This window comes from Hordeum vulgare, chromosome 3H, assembly GCF_904849725.1.
Source record: "Hordeum vulgare subsp. vulgare chromosome 3H, MorexV3_pseudomolecules_assembly, whole genome shotgun sequence".
In the NCBI taxonomy this organism is placed as follows: domain Eukaryota; kingdom Viridiplantae; phylum Streptophyta; class Magnoliopsida; order Poales; family Poaceae; genus Hordeum; species Hordeum vulgare.
In genome coordinates, this window is record NC_058520.1 from 510,327,152 (window position 1) to 510,353,493 (window position 26,342).

Below are 26,342 nucleotides of genomic sequence, written 5' to 3' on the forward strand. Positions count from 1 at the left end.
TGTGATAAAACTAATAAAACTTTGCAATAATTACATGGGTTCTTCATGACTAATGTGACACCATGGACATACGCAATCTCACCTCCTCATATTTGCTAGCCTCTTCGGTACCGTGCATCGCCCATTCTCGCCTAGAGGACGAGTGCAACTTTTGTCGGTGCATCCAAACCCCGTGAAATGACACACTATGTTGTACATAAAACTTTTTATATCCTCCTCAAAACATCCACCATACCTACCTATCATGGCATTTTCATAGCCATTCCGAGATATATTGCCATGCAAATGCCATCGTCACTTCACATGACTAGTCCGTTCATCATCACAATGCTTTGCATTATCATAATGCCACCGTTCATCATATTTTTTGATACATGTCACGCTAGATCTTTGCACATCCTGGTACACTACAAATGCATGCATACATAGTCATATCGTCCTATTAGTTTTCATATTGAGTTTTAACTAAATAAAAGTGTGATGATCATCATTATTAGAGCATTTTCCTCGTGAGGAAATAAAAATGGGGGAGGCCAAATGAGCCCACCATAATAAAAATGAATGAGATAAAAAGAGAGAAGGGACTTTGCTACTATCCTTCACCACACTTGTGCCTCAAAGTGGCACCTTGTTCTTCATATAAAGAGTCTCATGTTATATCATTCATATGCTAGTGGGAATCACTTTTTCATAAACTTATGCCCCAGGTCTTCATGAGCAAGCAAGTTGGATGCACACCCCAATTAGCTTGAGTGGATCTTTCATACACTTATAACTCTTATGCATCTTTTGCATGGCAATCCCTACTCCTTGCATCGATATCTATCGACGGGCATCTCCATAGCCCGTTGTTACACATAGTTGATGTGAGACTATCTTATCCACTTTTACCCCTTTTAAACCTACCACCATATTCTATTCCACCTTCATGCTATGTCCAATGGTTCACGCCCATGTATCGCGTGAAGAATACAAAGTTGACGCATATTGAAAAAGTACGATCCAATTGCTTGAATTGTACACCATGGTGCTTAACATTTGTATTAATGTGGTGAAGATGGAGCCATGCCTTGCTAATATAATAAGATGGATAGGGGTAAAACAATCTTTGAGGATTGTATACTTTGAAAGATCAATGATTTTGCTCCTTATACCTATAAGTATTGATGTGTTAATATTTGTTAATTCATCTTTTCTCAACGAGCTTACATGTATGAGGTTACATTATGGATAACATGTAACATAAAAAATTCTGTTTTTACCATTTACCTACTCGAGGACGAGCAGGAATTAAGCTTTGTCATGTCTGATATGTCTTGAACGTATCTATATTTTTTTGATTGTTCCATGGTGATATATTATCATTCTAGAATACTTTTGGGGTATGTATTTACCAATTTATATTATTTTTGAGCACTAATCTATTGACCCAGTGCCAGTGCCTGTTGCTATTTTGTGCATTCAGGCTTTCCATACCAAACAAAGCCCAATTGACCTAAAACTTTTTCGTGATTTTTCTGGACCAAAAGAAGACTGAGGAGTATCAAAAGAAGGCTGGATGCCGCACGAGGGGCCCACAAGCGAGCGAGGCACGGACTAGGGGGAGTGATGTCTTGTGCCTCCCTCGTGGTCATCCCGACTCCGTTCTATGGCTTTTAAATTCTCTTATACCCTAAAAACATGAGAGGTAGTCTCTAAAGACTTTTGCCGCCACAAGTCTCTGTTCCCACGGGAGGCCATCTACAACTCCGTTCCGTCACCCTACCGGAGGGGTAATCAATCACGGAGGGCCTCTTCATCAACCTTGCTGCCCTCACGATGATGTGTGAATAGTTCACCACACGCCTACGGGTCCATAGCCATTACCTAGATGGCAATCTCTCTCTCTTTGATCTTCAATACAATGATCATCACATCTTCGCTTTGATCCATATGGTGTAATTCCTTTTGTGCGGTGCGTTTGTTGGGATCTGATGAATAGTGGGTTTATGTTCAGATTATTCATGACAAATATTTGAGTCTCCTCTAAATACTTATATGATTCTTATGTGCATGATTATGATAGCTTTGTAATTCTCTCTGGTCTATTGAAATAGTTTGGCCAACTAGATCAATATTTCTTCAGTGAGAGAGGTGCGTTGTGGTAGGTTTAACGTGGCGAATTTCTATATCCCAGTGATAGAAGAGGACAAGATGCATCTATGTGTTGCTGTTACTAAGGATAAAATGATGGGGTTTATTCATATTGCTTGATTTTACGTTGTCTACATCATGCCATTGTTCTCGATGCATTAATTTGTTTTACTTAATACTCTAGATGCATGTTGGATAGCGGTCGATGAGTGTAGTAATAGTAATAGGTGCAGGCAGGAGTCGGCCTATTTGTTTATGGACGTGATGCCTATATACACATGATCATTGCCATGAATATCACAAAACTATTTGCTTTTCTGTCAATTGCCCAACATTAATTTGTTTACCCACCGTATGCTATTTTTCATGACAGAATCCATTAGGGAAAACTATGGCCCCCGGGTCTATTCACAACATACTGATAAAACCTTCAATACCTTTCTACCATTCACTTATTTTTATTTTATCTTGCTATCTACAATTATCTACACACCTCACTCGCTCGCAAATAACAAGACAAGAGGATTGACAACCCTCTCGCCCGCGTTGGGTGCAAGTTGTTTATTCTTTTGTGTGCAACCGTTGAAGACGGTTGTGGTTGATATTCTTATTGGCTCGATAAATCTTGGTTTCATAACTGAGAGAAATACTTATCCACATCGTGCTGCGATAACATGTTCCTCTTTATGGAAATCCAACATAGATCACAGGTACCAATGTCCTACAATCGTATCACGCATAGACACTAAGCATAGCACATACAATATCAAAACATCACAATCGATAACTATCATACTACTCTAGTTACAGAGATCGAGCATAGAAAGTAAGCATAGTGTTCATCCATAGTGTTCATCTCTGTCATGCTACTCTCTTAGTAGCTACCACAACATCAAAATATAACATATTCTAACAGATCACATCCCACCACATGCTCGCACATCGAACCATATGGCCACATCCTATCAGATCTAGCTACAACGAACAGCGAGAAAAGAGGTGATTCAACTCACAGAGGCCATGACTGCAACTCGGATGGACACGGGAGGGGTCGGGGAAGCTGAGGAGGGGAGTCGTCGCCACCATGGACCGTCGACCTATGATGGAGCTCCGCTTACCTCGTCGTTGGTGCCGATGCGGATCGGAGAGAAAGATAAAAAGTGGGGATATGGGTGGCGGGGCTTTGGGATGTGAGAGGAGGGGGGCTAAATAAGGCGACCACATCGACGGAAGGTGAGCCGAAATCCTCCCGCCAATTTTTCGGAGATGCGCACGAGCTCATGCCATCTCCCTGGTCGCACAAGGTCAACGCCATGTTCCCCTCCTCTGCCTCATGCGAGCCCGGCTTTGGAAAAACTGCCGATTTGAGCGTAGGTCGTTGATACGTCCCAAACGTATCTATAATTTATACTTGCTCCATGATCTTTTGGGCGACATTGTTATATGTTTTGCTACACTTTTATATATTTTTACACATATTTGGACTAACCTACTAACTCAGTGCACCCAGCGCGAGTTTCTGTCTGTTGATGTCTTTTTTGCAGGGGCTTTTACCCGAATTTCGAGAGCCCCAAAAATCACGAGAAAAATATATAAAAATCAGCGTGACGGAAGCTTCCAGATCACCGAAGATGGGCCAGAGGGGAGCCAGGGGCTACCCAGGCGACCTCCACGCGCGGCCTGGCCCCTGGCCGCCTAGGTGGCCCCCACCTCCTCTCACGCCCTCCTTTGGCCTATATTTACCCCTCCGATCGGAAACCCTTCCATCATATCCAGAATCACGAGTTTCTTCATCATTCCGCCGCCGCAGCGCTTTCGAGATCGGGAGCGTTAGGAGACCTCTTCCCGGCACCCTGTCGGAGGGAGGATTGACCTCCGGGAGCTTCTCCACCGCCATGGACGCTTCCCGGACGTGCCGTGAGTAGTCCTCCTTGGACCATGAGTCCATGAACAGTAGCTATGTGACGTTTTCTCTCCAATCTTGTGCTTCCATGATTAGCCCTTGTGAGCTGTCCTGCATGATCAAGGCATCTATGTAATTTTCCTGCTATTGCTATGCTTGGTTTGCTGGGATCCGATGGATTATGAGATTATGTTCAGATTGTTATGAGTTATATATTTGATTATCCTTTTATATTATGTTCTTTAGTGATTCATGCATGTTCTCAGTTGCTTTTTATTGCTTTGACCGAGTAGTAGATTGTAACTCCATGAGGGAGCGTTATGCATGATTCTGGGTTCATGCCCCCTGATGTTTAGCTTGAGTGACAGAAACATGAGACTAGGGGATGTGATGTTGCCACCAGGGAGAAAACAACAGTGCTTGTGACCGCGGTTGCAAGGATTATTTACCTTACGCATAGTTCGTTAATGCAGTTGTCCGTTGCTTTGAGTTTACATTTTGGGTGGGGCTCGCAACTTAATACGAGCGCGATGTTCTGGATAGATATCTCAAGGTGGATGATTAGTAAGTAGATGTTGATGAATAAACGGTCTACTTGTCTTGGCGTACTGCCCATTACTATCGAGCCTCTAACTTTCAAGTAGCATAATTAGCATTGCGGTGCGTTTATAACTCTGTCAATTGCCCAACCGTAATTTGTTTACCCAAGCATAGTTGTTTATCGCCTTTTGGGAGAGAGACATCACTAGTGAATATCATGTGACTCCGGTCCATATCACCACCATTGCTTACACCTCCACCATTTACTGCTTTCATTTACTTTTCCGTTGCAATCACTATCACTATTCCCGCTTGTGTTTTGATCCTTTGCAAACTACAAGGTTGGAGAGATTGACAACCTCTCTATACTCGTTGGGAGCAAACTTATTTGTTGTGTGTGCAGGTCCACGTCTTCTGCTAGCGCCAGAGCAGCAGACACCTTCTTGTTGATCCTCGCAGTCCTCCTGGTTCGATAAACCTTACAGTCTCCGTGTAAGGGAAACCTGCTGTTGACTACATCTCCACCTTCCACTTGAAGTAACCAACGAGGGGCGAGAAGTATATTTATCAACGTGCTGGAAAGTTCATGCTAGGCAGGTCGATCAGTGTATGTAGGACAACCAAACATCCCGATCCCTTTCGCCACGGGCCTGGTGGGCCTCATGCAGGCAACCAAACGTGTCCAAAGTTGTTGGATTCCACACTAGGACACACTAAGTTTTAAAGTTATAATTTCTCGAACCTATGCTTTTGTCGGCCAGAAGTTCCAAAACTTGTTTGTCGGTCGCTTGTATCAAGTTTCAAAATTTGAAACTTAATAAAGTATTTAAAACCCATTAAGCCATATTAAAAATGAATCTCATCTGAAAGACATAGTCACTAGAAACATGAATATGCAAACAAAACTGAATTTGAATTTTTGGTTCAAAATATATGAAAGATTCAGAATCAAAAACCAAAAGAAAAGGCGGGCCTCATGCCCCGCCCATGTGTGCTACAAGTCTCCTTCCCCGTCCACCTTCTTAAGTAACCTTGACCTCCGTTGCATCATTTTAGGTCATCTCCGGCGATGTTCATCAAAACATCCTTACTTGTCTGCAGACAAATACAGACGCACAACGTGATACCCAATGACATCCCTTCTTGTGTGTGGATAAATGGTGGCAACAATTAGTCTATATATTTTTGTCAATTTTGAGCATTCAAACATAGACATTCAAAAGCATCCAGGTGACAACATAGTATCATACATCCTATATACATGTAACATACTAGGTAGCTTAAAACACATTAAAACTCTAGAGGCGTTGCTAAAAGGGTTGTTGCAGTTGAGGTGGGGCTGAAAGGAGGCCAGGCGGTCACTGATGAAATCGTCGTCATCGAAGGAGGACCCACCCAACCGTCATTGTTGTCCCGACGACATCTCAAATGGGTTACGGTGGCGACGATTAAGTAGGACGTGGTTATTTAGGATGGTGGAAGATATATATAGATAGATAGATAGATAGATAGAGAGAGAGAGGGAGTGTGTGTGTGTGTGTGAGAGAGAGGAAGAGGGGGGGTACAAGAAGGTTTGTTGATAGCGTCGGGTTGTCGGATCGACGTGCTGGACAGTCAGGACGTCGTGTACCCCTTCCCTTTGCTTGAGACCAAAGTGGGGGTTGTCAAACTAACCGGATCGGGGTAGGGGAGTCCGTTGGAGGCTTGTTTTGTTCATATACTATCCAATTTGCCCAAATAAGGAAACCCATTGAAGACACACTTAACATACTATCATGCGGATGATGCTCCTTCCGTGCTTGAGAATGCCTAGCCCGACTCATGAACATTAGCCAGTCATATACTATAGTTTCACAACTTGACCACCATTGAGGCCATCATCCAACTGTTTAGATGGCAACACTTACAAGACATTGCCAAACATCGTCACATTGAGGCATTACTAACTTGGGGCCATGAAAAATGCGTGCTATTTGTTAGACCTTTATGATGCAAGGTGTCTACGAGTACATATGACTGCTACACCATCTTTATCTTTTATTTTTCCATCTCGACCACGTCCTATCTGGATATGGTATTTCATGCAACCTTTGTACCGTCCACGTCATTTTTTTGACCACATATCATCCACAACTATTTTGGTATGCAATGTCACTTAATCTAACACCTAATCGAAGGATACTATCGTCGAAACCGTCGACCAATGTCCATCTCACTGTCGCCATAACCTTACGATCTTCATGTCACAATTTCTTTTGCAACACACTACTCATGGTCAACATTTCACCAAATGACAGAAATATATCAGATAGGTCTCATATCGACGGCAGGGCAAATGCACGAGCGCGAGTTGAAGACGATCCAAAATAAACTAAAACTGAATAATGCGCAACATAAAAGGTCAGGAGGTTATCCCTTTCCACAGCAAGGCCGTGCACGAGAGGTTTTTATTCGTTTGAACTTTTGGGTCGTCTCTCTTCCGTTCCGTTCCGTCCCGTTGCGTTCCGTTCCAACAGCAACGAAGGCGAGAAGAGGAACCTCTTTCCTTTATTGCGCTCTGAGTACAAAAAAGAAAAGAAACGAGACCACAAGCGGAGGAGGACCCAGGAGAGAGAAAGGACGACAAAAACTCCACTCTCCCCACCCACCCACGCCGCTCCACACCCATCCTTCTCACTGCTGCCTGCGACTGCGAGCAAGAGAGAGAGGGGCGAAGCGGCTCTCGTCTCGCTCGCCCTCCTTCCGCCCCCTCCACACAACCACTCGGATCCGAAATTCTCAACCCCGCTCCCGCCCCTGCTCCACTCGTCGTCGTCCGCGGCACGACGACCCCAGCGCCAGCGCCCGGGGGCCAGCGGCCCGGAGCGGGGGAGAGGCGGGAGGGGGGATGGACCCGGAGAAGCGCGGCTACAAGTTCCGTATCCCTTTTAGTTTTTACCTTTCTTGCTTACGCTCCGAGAGCTGTTCTTGGCTCGCGCTGTTCTTGGTTCGATTTAGCTCACGGGGGGCCGCAAGACCCAACCGTCTCCTCAGCTAATCCGGGTAGGCATTTGCGGTCCAGCGGATGGAGATTCTGGTCTGCGGTTTGTCGAAGCAACGGGGGGGAGATAGATTCATGAGAAAAGATTTACCCCCTTTTGTTTCCCCCTTTCTTGGCAACCTACGTCAATGAAGGCCCTGCCATTTCTTTTTTGAGGAATGTTGGCAGGAGAGCTGCCAAATCCGTTGATTACACAGGGGTATTACTGGAACACCCCCATTTCTTGAAGCAACCACTAAGCTAAGCCTCGAGCTTTGCGGGTTCCCCCCTTTTGCCCCAATTTAGGTTCGCAATGCCTGGCAATCAAATTGTATTTTTCCTTTGGAGCAACTACTATTGCTAATGGGATCCCAAATGTTCCCTCCACAAAAAGGAATGATAGGAGAAAAGACCAAATGCTGACACGCTTAGGATGATTCAGTCAAAAAACAGTAATGTGGATGGTGTATTTTTCGTAGTTGTCACAGACAAAAGGAAAATTCCCCATGAGGTTGGGCTCAATGGAAATTTTCCTCTGGAAGTTGCATAGTGGTCCATAGGAAAAAAAATTATGTAAGCCCTGTAGAATATATTCCTTAGAACCATAATGCTCCAAAATTCATATTAAAGTCCTTGGAATCAAAGACATCCAAGTTATTGTTGAGTGATCGACGGACAGTTCAAACCCATACTTCAGTAGTCCCTGGAGACAAAGAACAAAAATTAAAAAAATGTTTGGCTATGTGCATCTTAGTTATGCAGAGGCCGGGTGTAATGCTTAAACCATTTAAGTAATAAAGCGCCCCTTATCGAAAAAAAGTAGTTCCTGGAGACGGAATTTTGTGATAAGGAATCAAGCTGCAAGCGTCTTTTTTCTTTCAGTGCAACATGCTTTATCTGCACTTGTCCTTACCAGACATATCACCTCACTTTCCAAGCTACTGCATAATTATGTCAACTAGAAAAAAAATGGTTGGGGGTGATTTGCCTTTTAGCTTACCTAACAACACATGAGTATTGTATAGTTGGTTGGGTTGTGCTTACTGCTTAGCTGCACGTTCACTAAACATAGGACAAACATATGTCGTGTCAAAGGATGATTTAGTATGCACATCTTGCCAACCAATACTTCTACACGCAGGAAAGTCAATATAAGGCTCTGAAAATCTGTAGTTCTCAAACTTGACTTCTCCTTAACAAGTAATCTGAAACTAGAGGAGTTTGTTGCGCACGATGCTGAAGTGAGGTCCTTGGCCATCGGCAAGAAGTCGAGCCGTGTGTTCATTACAGGTGGCAGTGACCGCAACGTCAACCTGTGGGCAATTGGCAAGCAGACTCCTCTCCTGGTTTGTGCCCTATGACATTATGAGCATGATACTACAGTCCATTTTGGCTATTTTTAATTTGATTCATGTTTTGTTTTTCAATGGGGTCTATTGTTTGCACAGAGCTTGTCAGGCCACACAAGCTCGGTTGAGGCTGTAGAGTTTGATACAGCAGAGGTGCTTGTGCTTGCTGGCTCATCAAACGGCTCCATCAAGCTCTGGGACTTGGAAGAAGCTAAAGGTGTGGTTAGTGCTTATATAAAGCTCCCAAAAGAGGGTTATATCTACTGTTTTTCTTTTTCCGTTATATTGTCTCTTCATTGTAACCAGCCTTTGAGCATGGCAATTGCATTATATTTTTTTATTCCGAAAAGGAGGATTACCCCCGGCCTCATGGCAATTGCATTATATGGTATCTTTGTGTGTTTGTCACAAAATTTATATATTTTGCAACACATGGAAACACACTGTCAGAGTGGGTGAGTTTGTATTGCTGCGTGCCTGTATATGAATCTTGACTTTACATGTAGTAATATAGACGCAAGAACCCTTGAAATCTTTGTCAAATGTCTTTGGTGGTCATACGAAACATGAGTACACAATATGAATTTGTCATCTGAGCTAATGTTCTTGATAGCAGCTGAAAGCATAAGGTCTCTTGGGAGGGTGTTTTCATAACATCAGTGCTTGTCTTGGTAGACTGTAAACTATGCTTTGCTGAAAGTAGGTTTCTGGTTGTTGTTTTGAATTGAAATGCAGTTGTGCGGTCTCTCACTGGGCATAGATCGAGTTGCACTGCTGTTGAATTCCATCCATTCGGCGAATTTTTTGCATCTGGTTCTTCAGATACAGATCTTAAGATCTGGGATATAAAGAAAAAAGGATGCCTTCATACATATAAGGGTCACAGAGGAGCAATTAAATCAATCCGATTTACACCTGATGGGCGATGGATCGTCACCGGTGGAGAAGATAACATTGTGAAGGTGTGGGATCTGACAGCTGGAAAGCTCTTACATGATTTCAAGTTCCACAGTGGACAAATCCGATGCATTGATTTTCATCCTCAAGAATTTTTGCTTGCAACAGGTATCGACTTTTCCTTCTAATTGTTTATAGTGTTAAGATTTCTGAGAGAACATATTTTGTTTTTGTAATTCAACATAAATCATCAAGAATCGTCTATCGTTTAGTAGTATGATCTAAGAACAAGTTTAAGTGTCCGAGGAATCCCATTTCAATTGTGTAATGTAGTTAGAAACATCTTTTTGCTTAGAAAAATGTGTATTATTTTTAGAATTAACTATAATTACTGAAACTTTACTGTTTTAGGAAGCTGAAGTATATTCTCAGTCAGTTTACTGTTATTTTCCAGGCTCAGCTGATCGAACTGTGAAGTTTTGGGATCTTGAAACTTTTGAATTGATAGGTTCTGCTGGACCCGAGGTACTTGCAAGTGATTTTCCTTATACCATTTCATTTTTGTGCAAGTTGAACATTGTCAATTGTTAAACCATAAAGGCATAAGCTATGAATCCTCAATTACGTTGTATGCAATATGCATTGTATCCAAGTACAGTAGTTGCTCACTGTGGCTGATATTTCTGCATGTTTTTCTTTTTTCTTTTCAAATTAGCACCATAGGAATTCCTTGAAATAAGCTTGAGGAAAATAAATTGTATTCCATTTGAAATACTTGAAAAGGGTTGATGATGCCCCTTCTCACATTTCTCTGTGATTGATTCTTTGAGTTATTTTCAGTGACGCTTTTAATATCTGTACTGAAGTTGCTTACTGCTCTTCTGCATTTGTTTTTGTTCTTGTATTAAAACGTGCATGATGAACACACACAAACACACCTTCCTGTTATGATAGATCTATTTGCTTTACATGCATCTTTTATTCCAGGATACTGGTGTACGTTCTATGGTCTTCCACCCAGATGGGAAAACCCTTTTCTGCGGATTGGACCAAAGCTTAAAGGTAGGTCTGATTTTCACGTGTTCTATTGATATTGCTTGCATGGCATTTGCTGACTAGTGACTACATGGACATCTTCAGGTATTCTCTTGGGAACCAGTAAGATGTCATGATGCTGTTGACATGAGATGGAACAATTTAGCTGACCTTAGTATTTACGAAGGAAAACTGTTGGGATGCTCGTACCATGAACGCCGTGTTGGTGTTTGGGTTGCTGATATATCAGTGAGTGTCATTCTTTGAAGTTGCATGTAATATGTACCTTTGTTTGTATGTCCTAACTTTTTATCTTTTGATCCAGCTCATTGAACCCTATGCTCTTGGTGTTTTGCCGGAGGCAAATTTTTTTGCTGAGCTTGTGGATTCCGTAGATGATAATCCTGTGAAACCGAATGGTAACGCTGCAAAGCCCATTCGTGCTGTAGCAACATCACATCCAAAAAACATGTACAAAGTCCAGGAGTCAGGAATTGGTATGGCTATAAATTATCAATATATTTTTAAGTTCGCATTGAAATGAGTAACTTTATCTAAGTATTCCATACTGAATAGTGATAATATGTCTTATTGATATCAGCACCAGCTGAAAGCAGAGTTCGGGCCTTACATTTAACTCCAGGAAGTACAGACAAAATAAAGAAAGATAGGAGCAGCAGCATTCCTCGAAGACCTGATTCATCTGTCAAACCATCTACTCCAATACGATGTATGAAGCCGGTTGATAGTCCTTCCACCAATTTAAAAACAGCAGAACGCAGTTTCGGACAGCGGGACATCCAATTATTATCTCGTACAGGGATGGCTATTAATTCTTCAACCACTAAAAAAACTCAGCCTTCAGAGTCGGTAGCTGTAAAAGATATTTACACTACATCACAGGCTGTTTCTGTGCCTGTTGTTGTTCCTAGAGACATTTTGGAGGACAAAGCAGCAGGCAGTATTAATAGAGGAATTGGAGGCAGAACTGCAGTCCCAGATGATTTTTATAGTACAGTGCACTTGAGAAAACGTTTACCTAGTGGCGGTACTAGTGATAGTGTCAGCTCAGTAAAATCCATGCTTGCTGAGCCTGATGTTTGCTCGGAGGGTTTGTCTGGGTTAAAGTTCTCCTTTGGACTAACTCTAAATGACAAGAAAGAAGAATCTGAGGGTACTGATAAAAGAGAAATTAGACAAATAGCAGAAAAGATGGACAGAATAGTATCATTTGAGCATCCGGTGCAGTCAAATGATGACAAGTGTATAGCTCTTTCTTTCTTTGTTCTTAATCATTCAAACCCTGTACTTTTGCTCATTTTGGGAATTTAACATTATAGCTCTTTTCACAGCAGCATATGAATCACCGTGCTCGACGACAGGAACAGCCAGGGTCAAATATGTTAGAGGAGGTGTGTGTGTGTATGTTAACTAATGTTATCAAGAGCAGTCTTGTATCCATCCTGAAGCTTGAGGTTACTTGGCCTAAATATAATTTTCTAATGATATTGTTAACTCCTTTTGCAGTCGCTGTGCCGTTAGGAAAAACTAAGTCTCTTGTTGAGAGATTTGAAAAGAGAGAGAGTTCTACTTCTAGCATTGATTGTTCATCGCCAACTGGCATTTGTGGTGATCATACAGTGAAAGCTGATAGCCCTCCCACCAGTTCGGTATGCTTTCATGTTTTTTTGACTGTAGTTAACTTTTAACATGATTGTATCCTTATAAATCGCCAGTATAATGGTATTAAGACCCTGTTTGGAACCACTCAGATTATATAATCCAGTTTTTATAATTTATTCTTTCTCCAAACAGGACAGATTATGGTGTAGATTATAAAAACTAGATGGACAGATTATTAAAAACTCACAATCTACTCTACCCCGGCTAAAATCAGATTATGGATTGCTAATGACTCATTACCCTTGTAAAGTTGGAGATAATTATATTTCTGCCATCGCCACTCTCCTCTTTAAAAAAAAACAGAGGACAGACAGGTCATTATGCAATGTAAAATTTGGATTACAGTTTATATAATCTGACCTCCAAACATGCCCATCTAGATTATTTTTATAAATCAGATTATATAATCTATCTTCATAATCCAGATTATCTAATCTATTGTGGTTCCAAACAGGGCCTAAGAAATGCTTAATATTTAAGAATCAGCAGTGTAATGGTATTAAGAAATGCTTAATGTTTAGCAACTCCTTACCTAGCTACTGTATCGAATCCCTACTACTCCCTCCGTCCCAAAATAAGTGACTCAACTTTGTACTAACTTCAAAGTTAGTACAAAGTTGAGTCACTTATTTTGGGACGGAGGGGGTATAATCTTATTTGGTTCTCAATTAGTAATTCACTCATACCTTGTCTGTGCATGTTATGATAATGTACAATTCTGAATCCCAAATCCCTACTAGTCATTTGGAGATGCAAGTAATGATGAAATATGTTCAGAAACCAGATATAAGATATATGCGGCCAGTCATGACTTAATGTGTTCTGATCCTAAGAAAAGACATAATGTGTTCTGGAGTTACAATAGGCTAGCATGTGGCTGGAAGGCTTCAGCGATAGTATTTTCAGAAACTTTGTACAGAACACAAGTCAAACAAATATCGCTATACCATTTTTATATGTTTATTATTTGATGTTCTCTAGTGTTTGTGATTCATTTCGCTGTTCAACGTATTTGGTTTGCGATGATTGTAATTGACAGACAGAAGCAAGTCGCACATATGAAAGGGACCTGTCAACAGTGGACGAGACGACGACTCCAATCGATTTGGTGCGGAACCATGATGAATTTATAAATGTTGTAAAATCTCGGTTGACAAAGCTAGAGGTGATCCTTCTGTTCTTTACTTGCGAACCTCTATTTCTTTCTAGCCCAGGGAACTTACACCCAACAAACTGATGGAAGATCTTGCAAACCTCGTCAAGTTTATTTGTTAGTGCAGCATGTGGATGGCTAACCTTTATTTTTTGCAATTCACTACTCCCTCCGTCCCAAAATTCTTGTCTTAGATTTGTTTAGATATGAATGTATCTAGTCAAGTTTTAGTATTTAGATACATCTATTACTAAACAAACTTGAGACAAGAATTTTGGGACGGAGGGAGTACTTGTCAACAAGTTCTCCGTTATTCTTCCATGAACTTTAGCTTGATTCACTTGAGACTTAAGGAATGACCCATATGGAAGCAACAGATATGAAACATGGGTTGACATATCAGTGCAGGTTACTAGAAATCAAATACTCCCTCTGTCCGGAAATATTTGTCATAAGAATGGATGTATCTAGATGTATTTTAGTTTTAGATACATCCTTTTTTATCCATTTATGCGACAAGTAATTCCGGACGGAGGGAGTATATGCCATGCACCCTAGAGGAATTCACACCCATCAGGCGGAAACCATGTACTGGAGATGTGGGAAATTGGCTTAACTTTCTGAGGTTCTTCAATGGATAGCTTAACATCTTAATATCTGCCCATGATCAAATGACATGTGACAAATGTAGGCTGTTATCCTTCCCTTCTTGTAGGCCTATTATGGAATGTACATGTTCTTGTAAAGTGATGTTGATTAGTCACCTAAAAATGAGCGCTAATGCGTTCTTGTGAAGTGTTACCAAGATACTAGTTTTAACCCTAATGTGTTCAGATGATGCGGCATGTCTTTAACCTAAATGGCATCAAAGGAGCAATTGCTGCGGTCGCAAAGTTGCCTGATATCGCTGTAAGTTTTTCCTCAGATGTATGATGGTTGCACATGATGTTCTGCACATTGTTTTTAGCTAATAATTGTTGAATTCGAACAGGTTCAAGCCGATGTTGTTAGTACTCTCAAGGGAAAACTTGGTCTTTTCAACCTAGATATTTTCTCAAGCCTTCTGCCTGTTCTTGCCGGGTTACTGAACAGCAAGACTGAAAGGTATCATACCTGATAGCAACACGGATGCACATGTACCCATGCATGCCCAAGAGGATGCCAATGCATACCTTGCAAATCTGTACTATTGGAACAGAAGATCATCTTATGTTTTTCAGACCCATATAATTATCCTGCAATATGTGAATGAATGCTTATACTGGCATCCTAGTGTAGGAAAATGATTAGTTTGGCAGTAAGTATCGTCTCTTCTAATTACGTTGCCTCAAATTTGCAGGCACACTATTGTTGCTTTGGAGATGTTATTGGATCTTATAAAGATTTTTGGACCGGTCATTCATTCAACATTGTCAGCTAGTTCACCAGTTGGAGTAGATCTTCAAGCCGAACAGAGGTATGCTCTCCAACTTAAACTCTGGGAAGGGTGCTGGTATTGCTAAGAGAGATGGTGCAAAAACTTGCGTTGCTACAAGCCTGCCAATGAACTCGGTGCGAGGTGGGAAGTTGACCCCGAACATATGTTTTACCGAAACTGTTGCCCTAAATCAATGAACTGCAGCCACCAGTAGCATATTACCCTAGATGGGGCCTTTATATTCTTTATAGATATATAACCAGGACAGTAACCAATTTGTGTGATGCCATGCAGGTTGCAGCGTTGCACCCGGTGTTTTAACCATTTGCAGAAGATTGTGCGAGCTCTACAACCGTTGATGATGTAATAATCCCTTTCTCCCCCTCCATCACTATGCTAGTTGTTTTCATGCATGTTCTTCTACTCCTTTTACGTACCACCGCAACTAGCGAATCGTTACACCATGACGAGCAACAAGCGCGTCTAACGACCTACAACTTTCTTCTTCTGTTGTTCTTGTTGGCTGGCGCAGGCGGAGCGGCCAGTCGGCGCAACTTGCTCAAGAGCTGAACATGTCCTTGCAAGACCTGGTGGTCTTCTGAAGCCCAAGTTGACGCCGTCAGAGTAGATACCATTCTTTTTGCCACAGGAAAATGGAAGCGCCATATGGTGGCGGGGTAGCCTGTTGTTCGTCGTGGTGGTGTGTAATTCTTGTCCCGTGTTTGTACATTTGAGCGAGCGAGAGAGCTTTGGCTGTTCATCAGTCTGTAATTAGCCCCCATTTTACTGCGTGGACAGCCCCGGACCGGACGGACGAGGGAGGTAGTGGAAATGAATGAATGAATGAATGGTAAAACCGCCTGCTAGTTTAGTCTTGTGTCTCATGTCTGGTCTTCTCTTCATGTGGCGTTGGCTCGCTCCACCATCGGCCGTGTGGTGTGGTTCAAGTTTTGAAGACAACCATCTCTCCTCCAGAGGTTGGTACGGTACGGCCGTTTGACCATTCCTTTGTTTAGCATGTCCCCACCAGCTGGTTGCCTAGGACTGCTCGTTTGAACATTGTCCTAGAAAATGTGAACTCATACTTGGCTGCTAAGGAAACAATCTCGTGCAGTCTATGACCAGCTGGCTGCTATTTCCCCCCTCCTTCCTTCAACTCAGCTGTAAAAAATGGGATTTTGTGTAATTAGTATTCCCCCCTAAAAAGTGCAATAAGTTGTTGAATATCAACAGCTTTGTGTAAAAACTAATCACAGAAATCTAGTGTGCCGCGTAAAAGATAATCACTTAAAACAATCTTCCACTGTTGCATAACATTTTTGTCCTTTGTTGATGGCGTTTCCAGGTTAGGCTGCAGTAGCAATGTTGGGTTAGACCCCATCTAATGCTCCCTTTTGTCCCTGAATGCGCCATGTCAGAACAAATCCGTCTTCCTCTTCCATTTCCTTCTACCAGTCCTGCCTGCCCAGCCAGGGCCCACCTGTCGGCCACGAGGCCAGAACGCGCAGAACCGCCCGCAGTCAGATTTGCACGGCGGCAGCAGGGCGGAAGTATAAAATTAAACCCGACTCAACAAATCCACATTCCAAACCCACCGCGTCACGTAAATAACACCGTCTCAGGAAAGCGGAAGTCCAAAGCAGTTGGTCGCTCGCTCGCTCGCTCGCCACCGCCGCGTTGGACTTTTCCCTCGCCGGAGAAACCGCCGCGACCACAGCCGCAACCGCCGCCACCGCTTCCGGAGGAGGAGGAGGAGGACCAGGGAGGGAGGAGGCCATGGCGGGGAGGTACGACCGCAACCCCTTCGACGAGGACGACGTCAACCCCTTCGCGGTGAGTCGCCTACTCGGTTTCTACTACCTTCTAGCCGCCTCGCCGCGCCTCCGCCCGCGCCGCGGTTCGCCCTGTCTACTGCTCCCTGGCTCGCGTAGGTGTCGAATTTGGTCCGGATCGCTGTTGGAGTTGCTTCTTGCGGGTTTCTGCCTATAACCCCTCGTTTCGCCGTTCTGGGTGCTCCGGTGGATCTGGTTGACTCACCGCCTTTAGGAATAGAGGGGGATCGATGGATGGACCCGTTTATACGCGTGCCCTGCTTTGTTGGCCGATCGCGAGCGAGAGGGGCGGCGGGTGCTGCTTTCTTCTGTATTTGTTTTGGGGTTTTTTTCAAGGCAGAAATGGTGCTTAGACACGAAATCGGCACTTGAACTCGGATAATTTTTGTCTAATCACGACGATGCGGTTTACGAGATGTGTAGAGCTTTGGAGGCGGGCGATTTGCTCTTCCAAATTATATGCGGGCATACGACAGAATGGAAAAAATACCTCGTACCTTTTTACTGGCTGAAGATTGTTTTAGTACTGGCGTTCAGTGTGATCAGTGGTAGCCGCGGTTTGGCGTGTGCCTGTGGATCTGCTGCCGCTGAATGTGTTCCATACAATACAAGAGTCGTTATCTATACCAGCAGTTCGGATTGCTGTGCCAACTATCGTTGACAAGGATATCTGATTGTGCATAAGCTTCTATATAAACTGGTTGTTTTTTCTTTTAACTGTTGTTTGGTTAATGATTTTCCGAATGTATGATGTTCTGCAGGGAGGAGGTGTACCCCCTGCTTCTAATTCTCGGATGCCACCTCTTCCTCACGAGCCTGCTGGATTCTATAATGACCGTGCTGCTACCGTGGACATACCTCTTGGTTCATCGAAGGTGCCTGTGCTTCAATTGAGCTTGTCAATTCTGTACTTACTTAGCAAGATGTGCTTTGCCCAATGAATTGAAATGCTAGGCAGAATGCAGAATGCAATTCACCATTGGCCAATGATGAATGGTCACAGTATTCTTTATTAAGATACTGTTGATTTCAAATTTTATTATGGAATTCTTTCACAGCGTGTTGTTGGTTGCTTATGCGGTGCGTATGTTATTTTCAAATGTAGGACTTAAAGCAAAAGGAGAAGGAACTGCAGTCGAAGGAGGCTGACCTTAACAAACGGGAAAGAGTATGCGTCTTTTGCTTGAAACTTGAAATTCCAGCTTTACACTCACATCACATGTTATCCTATATGTCATTTGAGTTATTGATTTGTTCAAACCATTGTTTTGTGAATTCAAAAGTTGTTTCGTAATCATTCAGTGATCAAACCCCCCTATGCGGAAGTAAAATCTTAAGTTCTCCTGGATGAAATTTTGCGAAGCTTCCCAGATACTGACAGCCCATTGTGCTTAGATATGTAGACGGATATAGCCAACAAAACTTTATATGGCCTTGTCTAGAGTTATTGAAGTAGTAACCATGATGCAGTATGGAAACTGGTGAGCTATGGTTGACATGGATTTACCTCAGGCTCTCCTATAACTATTGATCATATCATGGACAGTACTTGCCTCATGCCTAGTGAGCTAAAACCATGGGATCTTTACGCCGACAGCTGGAAACTTATAGCCCTATTAAGGTGAAGGGTGCTTGTGCTTCTGGAAACTGGCTATTGTTATAGCCATCTCTTCATTAACCCAGACAATCAGATAATAAAATTCTTAACATGAATGTACAATATGCTGAATCAAGAATTAGCAGTGGTTTTACGTAATCAGTAAAACCTTTCTAGACAGTGTTCCACACGATTGAAACAGCTCAGATGTGCTCATGAGCATTCACTTGTAATTCTTTCTTTAACTGTTATATCTGATTTTTATATTTTCCTGAAACCAGGAACTTAAAAGAAGGGAAGAAGCTGCAGCTAGAGGTATAGTTCCCCCTATAGCTAATGCAGTTAACTTTTGTACCCCCTCCTTTCCTAAATATAAGTCTTTCTAGAGATTCCAATATTGACTACATACGTAGCAAAATGAGTGAATCTACACCCTAAAATATGTCTATAACTCTATATACATCCATATGTAGTTCGTATTGAAATCTCTAAAAGGTTTTATATTTAGAAATGGAGGGAGCATATTTCTAGCCATGATATTGATGGGAAAGAGGTAGATAAGATGTCGGAGTTGATTAATGAGGATATTTATCTGGAAACTTGTTCCGGTCAACTTCAGTTAAGACCTTGAATGATTCAGTGAAAGGCTATTTCATCTAATTTTGTCATTATGCTCTGCTGTTACAGTCCAAAATTTCACTGCCCCTGCCTCTCACTGTTATACTATCTTCCTTTTCATTTGCAGCTGGTATTGTCATTGAAACGAAAAACTGGCCACCATTTATGCCCATCATTCATCATGACATTTCAAATGAGATACCAATCCACCTACAAAGGATGCAGTACCTTGCATTTTGTTCATTGTTGGGTGAGTGTTTGTTCTTGTTTTACCTCTCCTCAAAATATCTTCTAAACCATCACCTTGTAGATCTTTACTTTTGTTCAAATATTGCAAACACTATTCTTACTAGAGATCTCACATTCACATTCACATTCACACTGTCATTCACACTGTCCAAATAATGCACATACTTCCTCTGGATCGTTGCGATTGGCATATCATCTCCTATGGCGTGAGTGAATCTGCCATTGTCTTCTGAGAAGTGGCATCATAAAACAGAATGGTATTTCAAAACGTCAACACACTTCCCGTATGTTGACAATCTGTACTTTGTAACTATGCTTTGTTACAAAAGTATAATTCTTCGAATCTACTGTAAATCTTATTACTAAATCATACTACCTCCGTCCGGAAATACTTGTCCTAGAGATGAATGTATCTAGACTTATTTTAATTGTAGATACATCCATTATATGTATTTTTAGGACAAGTATTTCCGGACGGAGGGAGTAAGAATTAGGAGACAGAGTCTAAGATTAGCACAGATTGCTGATTTCTGCAAATTTTGATGCCATGCAGGATTGACGTTATGCCTCTTTTGGAACATCATTGCAACTACCGCAGGATGGATTAAAGGGGGAGGTATGGCTAAGTTGTACCTTACTGTCTACATCTTGTGGATCAACTGCTATCTTCTCTGACACTGGGAAACAAATCTGGCGGTTCCTTTCGATAGGTGTTGTCATCTGGTTGCTAGCAATTATCTACTTCATCTCTGGTGTCCCTGGGGCCTATGTGTTATGGTATCGGCCGCTTTATAATGCAATGAGGTTTGTGTACTTGCTTATGCTTTTGTTATTTTTACAAGTCCCTTCTTTGTATGTTTTTACACCTTATGCCACTGAAATTCATGTTACAGGACTGAAAGCGCTCTGAAGTTTGGATGGTTTTTTCTGCTGTACTTGGTAACAACCTTGCCATCTAGCATTACTCTTCTAGACTTAAATGGTTTCCACATTTGTTGCTGATATTTGATTCTTTTTTTTGGCGACGAGTTAATATTCCATTCATTGCTAATGATCTTTGCCCCTTCCAGATCCATATAATATTCTGCATCTGGTCAGCTGTGTCTCCCCCATTTCCTTTCAAAGGAAAATCTATCGCGTAAGTGTTACATCACTTATGTATAATTGAAAGTACTTCTGTTTGTGCCAGGCATAAATATGGTAGCTATTCACTTACTGTGGCTAAGCCGCAAAGTTTGGACACACTATCATAAAAGAATTTTGTGTGTTGTTATTCTTCAGTATCTTTACCATACACAAACATTTACTGATAAAAGGCACCACCACCAAAGCTGATGTGGCTCCTTCGTTACATATGCTGGATGTGCCGACTAAGGATACACACCCTACTACTCCCTCCGTCTGGAGTTACTTGTCGCACAAATGTATAAAAATGAATGTATCTAGAACTAAAATACATCTAGATACATCCATTCCTATGACAAGTATTTTCGGAGGGGGGAGTACTTACTAAACTGTGAGAGATTACTTAGTGTGTGGGATCGGCCTCTACCAAAGATTCCGATTGACAGTCCGTACACAACTGAGTGGATCCAGGTAATACCACCTTAAAGAATAGCAACACCATCTACTAAGTACATTGTCACGTATAGCACTTCCAGCACTGATTAGGCGGTGTTGCTATTCTTTAGGGTAATATTTCTTGGATCAATTCGGTTGCTGCTCTAAACTGTTCATGTCAAGAATACTTAGCAACTCTCTTTCAGACTATCGGCTCCCTTTTCAAATCATACTCCCTCCGTCCCAAAATTCTTGTCTTAGGTTTGTCTAGAAATGGATGTATCTAAATACTATAACATGACTAGATACATTCATATCTAGACAAACCTAAGACAAGAATTTTGGGACGGAGGGAGTAGATAGTTGGATATCATCTCCTCTTATCTACAACTCATTCACATTATTTAACTATGCCTATCTTATTGTTTCTGGTGTTACAGTGGGTTTTTGCCGGCAATTGACGTCATAGGCAGGAATGTTATTGTGGGAGTAAGTATCTCTGTCCATCTCGAGTTTTGTTTGTTGTTGATTTGGCATGGTTGCTTTTCTTGGAAACCTGCTTCTCCCGTATAGTTGGCTAGTCATTTACATTGTCTCCACATTTTCTTCTGGCAGATATTTTACTTTGTTGGATTCGGGCTGTTCTGTCTTGAAGCACTGCTCAGCATTGTGGTCATCCAGGTGCGTTAACACGTGACCTTTTGTCGTGCCTTGTGTTTCTTTCGCCAAGAGAGATTATCATTCTGAACTTGGTCACTTGGAATGCAGCAAGTATACATGTACTTCCGTGGAAGTGGAAAGGCTGCTCAGATGAGACAAGAGGCAGCACGTGGTGCCATGAGATCGGCCTTCTGATAGATGAATGGATGAGAATAGGATGTGCCAATCGGTGATGGCGTCTGGTCTTGTACATCCCTATACATATCTGTGCTGCGCGTGGCTGAGAGAGAATACTTGTAGCTATAGATGTTCGTGCATTCTTGTAATATATACGAGTGCTTCATTCCTTTCCTAGGCCCAATATCCATGTGCTTATATGCAGCTTAATCTTTTGGGAAATACAACTTCAAACATCACTCATTTCTCTGACGAGCTTGGTTGCAGTATCACTATATATGGTTAATGTATGTGAAGTGCTAAAACTAGTTTATTTCGCACCATACAGAGCTGAAGAATCTTATTGCATTACACTATATATATCTAGTCCGTTAAATATAGCCATCTAGCGTTAATTTAAGAATGAAAGAACTATGCCGTTTTGAACAAGTGAAATGGGAGACGAATCTATAACTCTAGCGTGAGCTGAGATTTCGTACTTTTTGCGGCGCCTCTCTCTATTTGCCGCTCATGGCAGGCTGCGCCTGCTGCACCTTGGCCCCGAAGCCGCACTTCCTGGTGAGGATGCTCCACGACCTCCGGGGCTTCCCGAGCCGCCGGATCTCCTGCTTCATGGTCACGCACTCCTTCTCCAGCTCCGACACCCGCGCCCTCACGTCCGTGATGGCCTCCCCTCCCTTCCCCTCGGGCGTGCACGTCATGGCGACGGCGTCGTCCTGACCGGCCATGCCGCTGTCCACGACCGCACTGCCCTTGGGGACGATGGCGCCGGCGTTGCTCGGGTGGTGCGGGTGAGCGCCGTCGGTGGCCGCCGCGTTGTCCGACACGAAGAACCACCCGGCGATGGAGGTGCGGAGGCGCAGCTGCTCGAAGAAGAGCACCTGCACCACCACCCGCAGCGGCAGCCGCTCGTTCTGCGCCGCGTGCGTGCACGCCTCCAGCGACAGCTTCTGGCAGTTCATCAGCCGGCACAGCTGCTCCCGCTCCGACTCCGACAGCCACGGGTGCGACTGCACGCAGCTCAAATGTTAGCGAGTGAGATCCTAACTCAGCAAACCGAGATTTGTCTGTGAGTAGTTGTGACCTTGAGGTATATGTCCATGGCGCGGTAGATGCCGTCGTCGACGGTCCGCGCGTAGTCGGGCACCACGGCGGCGAGCGCCTGGAACTTGGGCAGCTTGAGGTTGGTGTCCGGCGCCACCTCCGCGAGGTACCCGTCCATGAGCTTGGCCACCATGGCGATCGGAGCCACGGCGGGCGGCGTCGCGGCCTGGGGCAGCCCCAGCTGGCTGCCCTCCTCCGCCAGCGCCGGCGACGTGTACCCGGTCCCCAGCCCGTCCATCGACGACATGAAGTAGTCCAGTATCCTCTGCACGCAATCGATGTCGTACAGCGTCTCCACGGTGTAGCCGAGGTTGGGCACCAGCAGATCGTCGAGGGAGGCGTCCTCCAGCTGCGCGCCGATGCGCCGCTCCAGGTTCTCCCGGCACAGCGGGCTGGCGTGGAGGAGCATGGCCGTGCGGAGCAGCCCGAGCAGGAACTTGGTGGAGGTGACGCCCTTCTTGGTCGGCACCAGCGCCACGATCTCCTCCAGGAAGTACCTCTGGTCGCCCTCGGACGTCCCGGAGAGGCTGGCGGTGGCGGAGCGCGGGGTGGCGCTACGGCTGCCGGCGCCGCCGACGTAGTCCGCGAAGCTGGCGTTGCTGAAGCTGGCGCTGCGCTTGAGGCCCGGGAGGAGCCGCCCCGCGTAGAACATGATGGCGCCGGCGATGCTCTCGGCGCGCATGCTCTTGGCCTCCATGGCCTGGATCAGCCGCTTGAACATGGGCAGGCTCAGGAGCGACACGTCCTCGTACCACCAGTCCATGGCCGAGGCGGCGGCGCGCGGCGTGTCGCCCGAGCCGATGCCGTTCCAGAGCGCGTCCCTGTCGAGGCTGGCGGCGTTCTTGGCGCCGTGCGTGGACCAGGCGGCGGCGTCGGAGGCGCAGGCCTTGGAGGCGAGCGCGGTGATGCAGCGGGGGACGATGTGGAGGTCCTCGGCGGTGGGGAGCACGCCCTCGCAGGTCTCCAGCGCCCTGACGCAGTCCTTCCAGTTGGCGAGCACGTCGGCGAGGAACGACTCGGCCTGCGCGATCAGGTTGCCCTCCGCGTACTCGTCCGTCATGCCCAGGTACTCGGCGGCGCACCGGAGGCACACCACGTTGAGCGCGTTGAGCTCGATCTTGACGTCGTAGCAGAAGCGCGCCGCCAGCTCGAACGCCTTGGCGCCGCCCGGGATGTCGTCCAGCTGCAGCGTGCACATGCCGCCGTCCGACGCCGGGTGGTACTCGCTGATCAGACGCTGCAGCACGCCGCTCCGGCTCAGCAGCGGGAACTGCACGCTCACCATTGTTGATCGACGCACCATTGGTTAGTCGCATTAACGCGCGATCGATCGGTTTATGCAGTTGAGTTGATGAATGCGGAATGTGACGGCGACACACTCGTGCTAACCTTGTGAAGATAAAAGGACACGTCTCCTACTTCGACGACGACATCACTCTCGAGCTCGGTCATGCATCTCCTGGGGAAAAGTCAAGACGGATGGTAAGCATCTGAAATTCTCATCAAATTTGCATCCGTGCTCGTGATCCGCTATTGGATCGAAACGAACGATACTGAATGGGATAAGGCCATTTATGAACTAGGAAATATATGAAATGAGGAAGGGGGATAACCATGTGAGGCCTTCGAGGACGAAGATGTCCGGCTTGGAGCCCAGCTTCATGATCACCATCTTCTCCTCCCAGAATTATTCAACCTAGGCCAGCGGATCTAGGCCTTCTTCTCTCGGACTGAGCCAGGCGCCACCCCGGGGGAGGGAGAGGGTCTCTGTCTAGTGGATCTGGAGGGTGGTCTTTTGAGGAAACGGAAGCCGAGGGAAGGGTGCGCGCAAGGATTTATGGGCAGCGGAGGGAGATGGGTTGCTGCGCGCTTGCGCATGCGGGAGGGAGGGAGGGAGCACGTAGCTGAGGTGGCGCGCGCTGCAGGCAGATGGGAAATAGGACCAGCGACATGCATGCAGGGACAGTTCAAAGCTTGGCCCTGGTCCAAAGGGGGAGAGCCGGAGAGGTATGACACCTCGCAGCTTACATGTTGAAAAGAAAGAACATTATCTTTCTAAGTCATTAAAAAAAGTTTTTTTTTTAAAACGGAGGCATAAGATTTGCCTCATCCATTAAATAAGGGAAAAGAGTTATAAAATGTTACAAGGTCTGCCCAAACCGGCATGGCAATTACTCGCGGATTACAATAGACCCTAAATCTTTTGCGCGTGCGGCGACCCAAAGATTAGCCTTGTCGACGATAGCTCTTAGGAGAATTGAGGGCGGTGCACTCTTGTTACGGAAAACACGAGCATTTCTTTCATTCCAAATCGTCGAGAGACGAGCATCGTGAGGGATGCTAAGGATTTTCTGTTGGGGTTACGCATGTCGGTGCGTCTGTCCCACCATTCTATGACCGACCTCTCGTGATGCCAGAGCTCAGTGTTCAAATGGCGAAGACCGTACTTTTGGATGACGAGGTTTCAGAGCCGAGTTGTAAAGCGACAATTGTAGAAAAGGTGTGCGTCCGTTTCCATTTCCCTTTTACAAAGAGGGCATAACCCACATTTTGTCCAGCCTCGTCTCTCAAGATGATCGGCCGTCCAGATACGGTTTTGCAGGAGTAGCCAACGGCCCTCGCGGGTCGAAACCAGCGTCAGGGGCATCGGGTCAAGCAAGACACCGGCTCAAGCTATGGAAGATGTGATGGCCGAGATGACCAAACTTTTTGAGGCACCGATGACCCCGAAAAATTAGGAGGAGCGCAATATGGAGTCGACTAAACTTCGTGCCCAGATGACCAAGATTCAGGCGGAGATTGATGCTGAGAATATTCATATGGCAGAGTTGCAAGCTCATATTCGTAGTGAGACCAAACAATTAAAAGCGGAAGCCTGGCAGCTAGGTCTTCATCAAGATGCCTCGGAGGCAGTTCATCACAGGAGGCACGAGAGCCGGTTTCCCCCCAATCTATAGCGGACACGCCTTTTTGACACTCCGCGACGCACCCCAGACACTGGATGACCTCCGGAGAATCAACCTCGTTAGCCAATCGAGCAACGCCAGACAGATCAACTGCTGCCGGCTCAATCGCCGCCTGAGCGATTCCATACATCGTTGGGTCACTTTTCAAACTCAGTGGATAACATGCTGGCGGTGACTCGCAATCTCGAAGCACTACCGATCATAGGAAATACCCCAATTGAAGTCGAAGCCATGAACGCCATTGAGATGCTAAAAACTGCGATCACCCAACTTGCACAATGTTCTTATAGTTGTGATCGGTTTCATTTACACCCTATGCAAGTTGTAGCAAGAGCCGACACGATTTACCAATAGTCTCAAGCAGTGGTCGGATACAACGACCCCGTAATTCTCCAACCCGACATGTGGTTTTAGACGCCCGAGCGATTGTGAACGCGGCTCAGGCCTCAC

General features: G+C 44.6%; 3 protein-coding genes across 4 annotated transcripts; 2 read left to right on the forward strand and 1 right to left on the reverse strand.

The window, feature by feature from the left end:
- Positions 1–7,222: 7,222 nt before the first annotated feature.
- LOC123444565 (katanin p80 WD40 repeat-containing subunit B1 homolog KTN80.2-like) lies at positions 7,223–16,000 on the forward strand. 2 transcript variants are annotated; one of them, XM_045121334.1, is made up of 17 exons: positions 7,223–7,494; positions 8,811–8,941; positions 9,044–9,161; positions 9,680–10,009; positions 10,296–10,366; positions 10,829–10,903; positions 10,982–11,125; positions 11,202–11,373; positions 11,478–12,140; positions 12,229–12,288; positions 12,404–12,546; positions 13,599–13,724; positions 14,547–14,621; positions 14,704–14,816; positions 15,052–15,168; positions 15,424–15,492; positions 15,662–16,000. In XM_045121334.1, the coding sequence occupies exons 1-17, from the start codon at positions 7,464–7,466 to the stop codon at positions 15,729–15,731; spliced, it is 2,508 nt and encodes an 835-aa protein (XP_044977269.1). In that variant the 5' UTR covers positions 7,223–7,463; the 3' UTR covers positions 15,732–16,000. The 2 variants fall into 2 exon arrangements, with proteins under 2 accessions (XP_044977269.1, XP_044977270.1); XM_045121335.1 differs by having other exon boundaries at positions 12,232–12,288.
- A 713-nt stretch (positions 16,001–16,713) lies between these two features.
- LOC123444567 (secretory carrier-associated membrane protein 2) lies at positions 16,714–22,130 on the forward strand. Its single transcript, XM_045121337.1, has 12 exons — positions 16,714–16,962; positions 17,723–17,836; positions 18,067–18,129; positions 18,840–18,873; positions 19,304–19,426; positions 19,979–20,041; positions 20,136–20,229; positions 20,319–20,364; positions 20,496–20,563; positions 21,426–21,474; positions 21,601–21,666; positions 21,754–22,130. The coding sequence occupies exons 1-12, from the start codon at positions 16,906–16,908 to the stop codon at positions 21,838–21,840; spliced, it is 864 nt and encodes a 287-aa protein (XP_044977272.1). The 5' UTR covers positions 16,714–16,905; the 3' UTR covers positions 21,841–22,130.
- On the reverse strand, positions 22,115–24,803 carry LOC123444566 (BTB/POZ domain-containing protein At5g03250-like). The gene is made up of 4 exons (XM_045121336.1): positions 24,540–24,803; positions 24,316–24,385; positions 22,907–24,196; positions 22,115–22,832 (listed from the first exon to the last, which is right to left on the reverse strand). Exons 1-4 carry the CDS (start codon positions 24,596–24,598, stop codon positions 22,320–22,322), a joined length of 1,932 nt encoding a protein of 643 aa, XP_044977271.1. The 5' UTR covers positions 24,599–24,803; the 3' UTR covers positions 22,115–22,319.
- Between the last annotated feature and the right edge of the window lie 1,539 nt (positions 24,804–26,342).

What these genes read in the sequence shown, in the direction of transcription:
- LOC123444565 (XM_045121334.1), top strand. Translation starts at nt 7,464, where the DNA reads ATGGACCCGGAGAAGCGCGGCTACAAGTTCC. An exon ending in GCAAGCAGACTCCTCTCCTG is followed by an intron (nt 8,942 to 9,043) that starts GTTTGTGCCCTA and finishes TTGTTTGCACAG; the next exon opens with AGCTTGTCAGGCCACACAAG. An exon ending in AGTCCAGGAGTCAGGAATTG is followed by an intron (nt 11,374 to 11,477) that starts GTATGGCTATAA and finishes TATTGATATCAG; the next exon opens with CACCAGCTGAAAGCAGAGTT.
- LOC123444567 (XM_045121337.1), top strand. Translation starts at nt 16,906, where the DNA reads ATGGCGGGGAGGTACGACCGCAACCCCTTCGACGAGGACGACGTCAAC. An exon ending in ACGACGTCAACCCCTTCGCG is followed by an intron (nt 16,963 to 17,722) that starts GTGAGTCGCCTA and finishes GATGTTCTGCAG; the next exon opens with GGAGGAGGTGTACCCCCTGC. An exon ending in TACCTCTTGGTTCATCGAAG is followed by an intron (nt 17,837 to 18,066) that starts GTGCCTGTGCTT and finishes TTTCAAATGTAG; the next exon opens with GACTTAAAGCAAAAGGAGAA.
- LOC123444566 (XM_045121336.1), bottom strand. Translation starts at nt 24,598, where the DNA reads ATGGTGATCATGAAGCTGGGCTCCAAGCCGGACATCTTCGTCCTCGAA. An exon ending in TGTCCTTTTATCTTCACAAG is followed by an intron (nt 24,197 to 24,315) that starts GTTAGCACGAGT and finishes GTGAGCGTGCAG; the next exon opens with TTCCCGCTGCTGAGCCGGAG. An exon ending in CCATGGACATATACCTCAAG is followed by an intron (nt 22,833 to 22,906) that starts GTCACAACTACT and finishes AGCTGCGTGCAG; the next exon opens with TCGCACCCGTGGCTGTCGGA.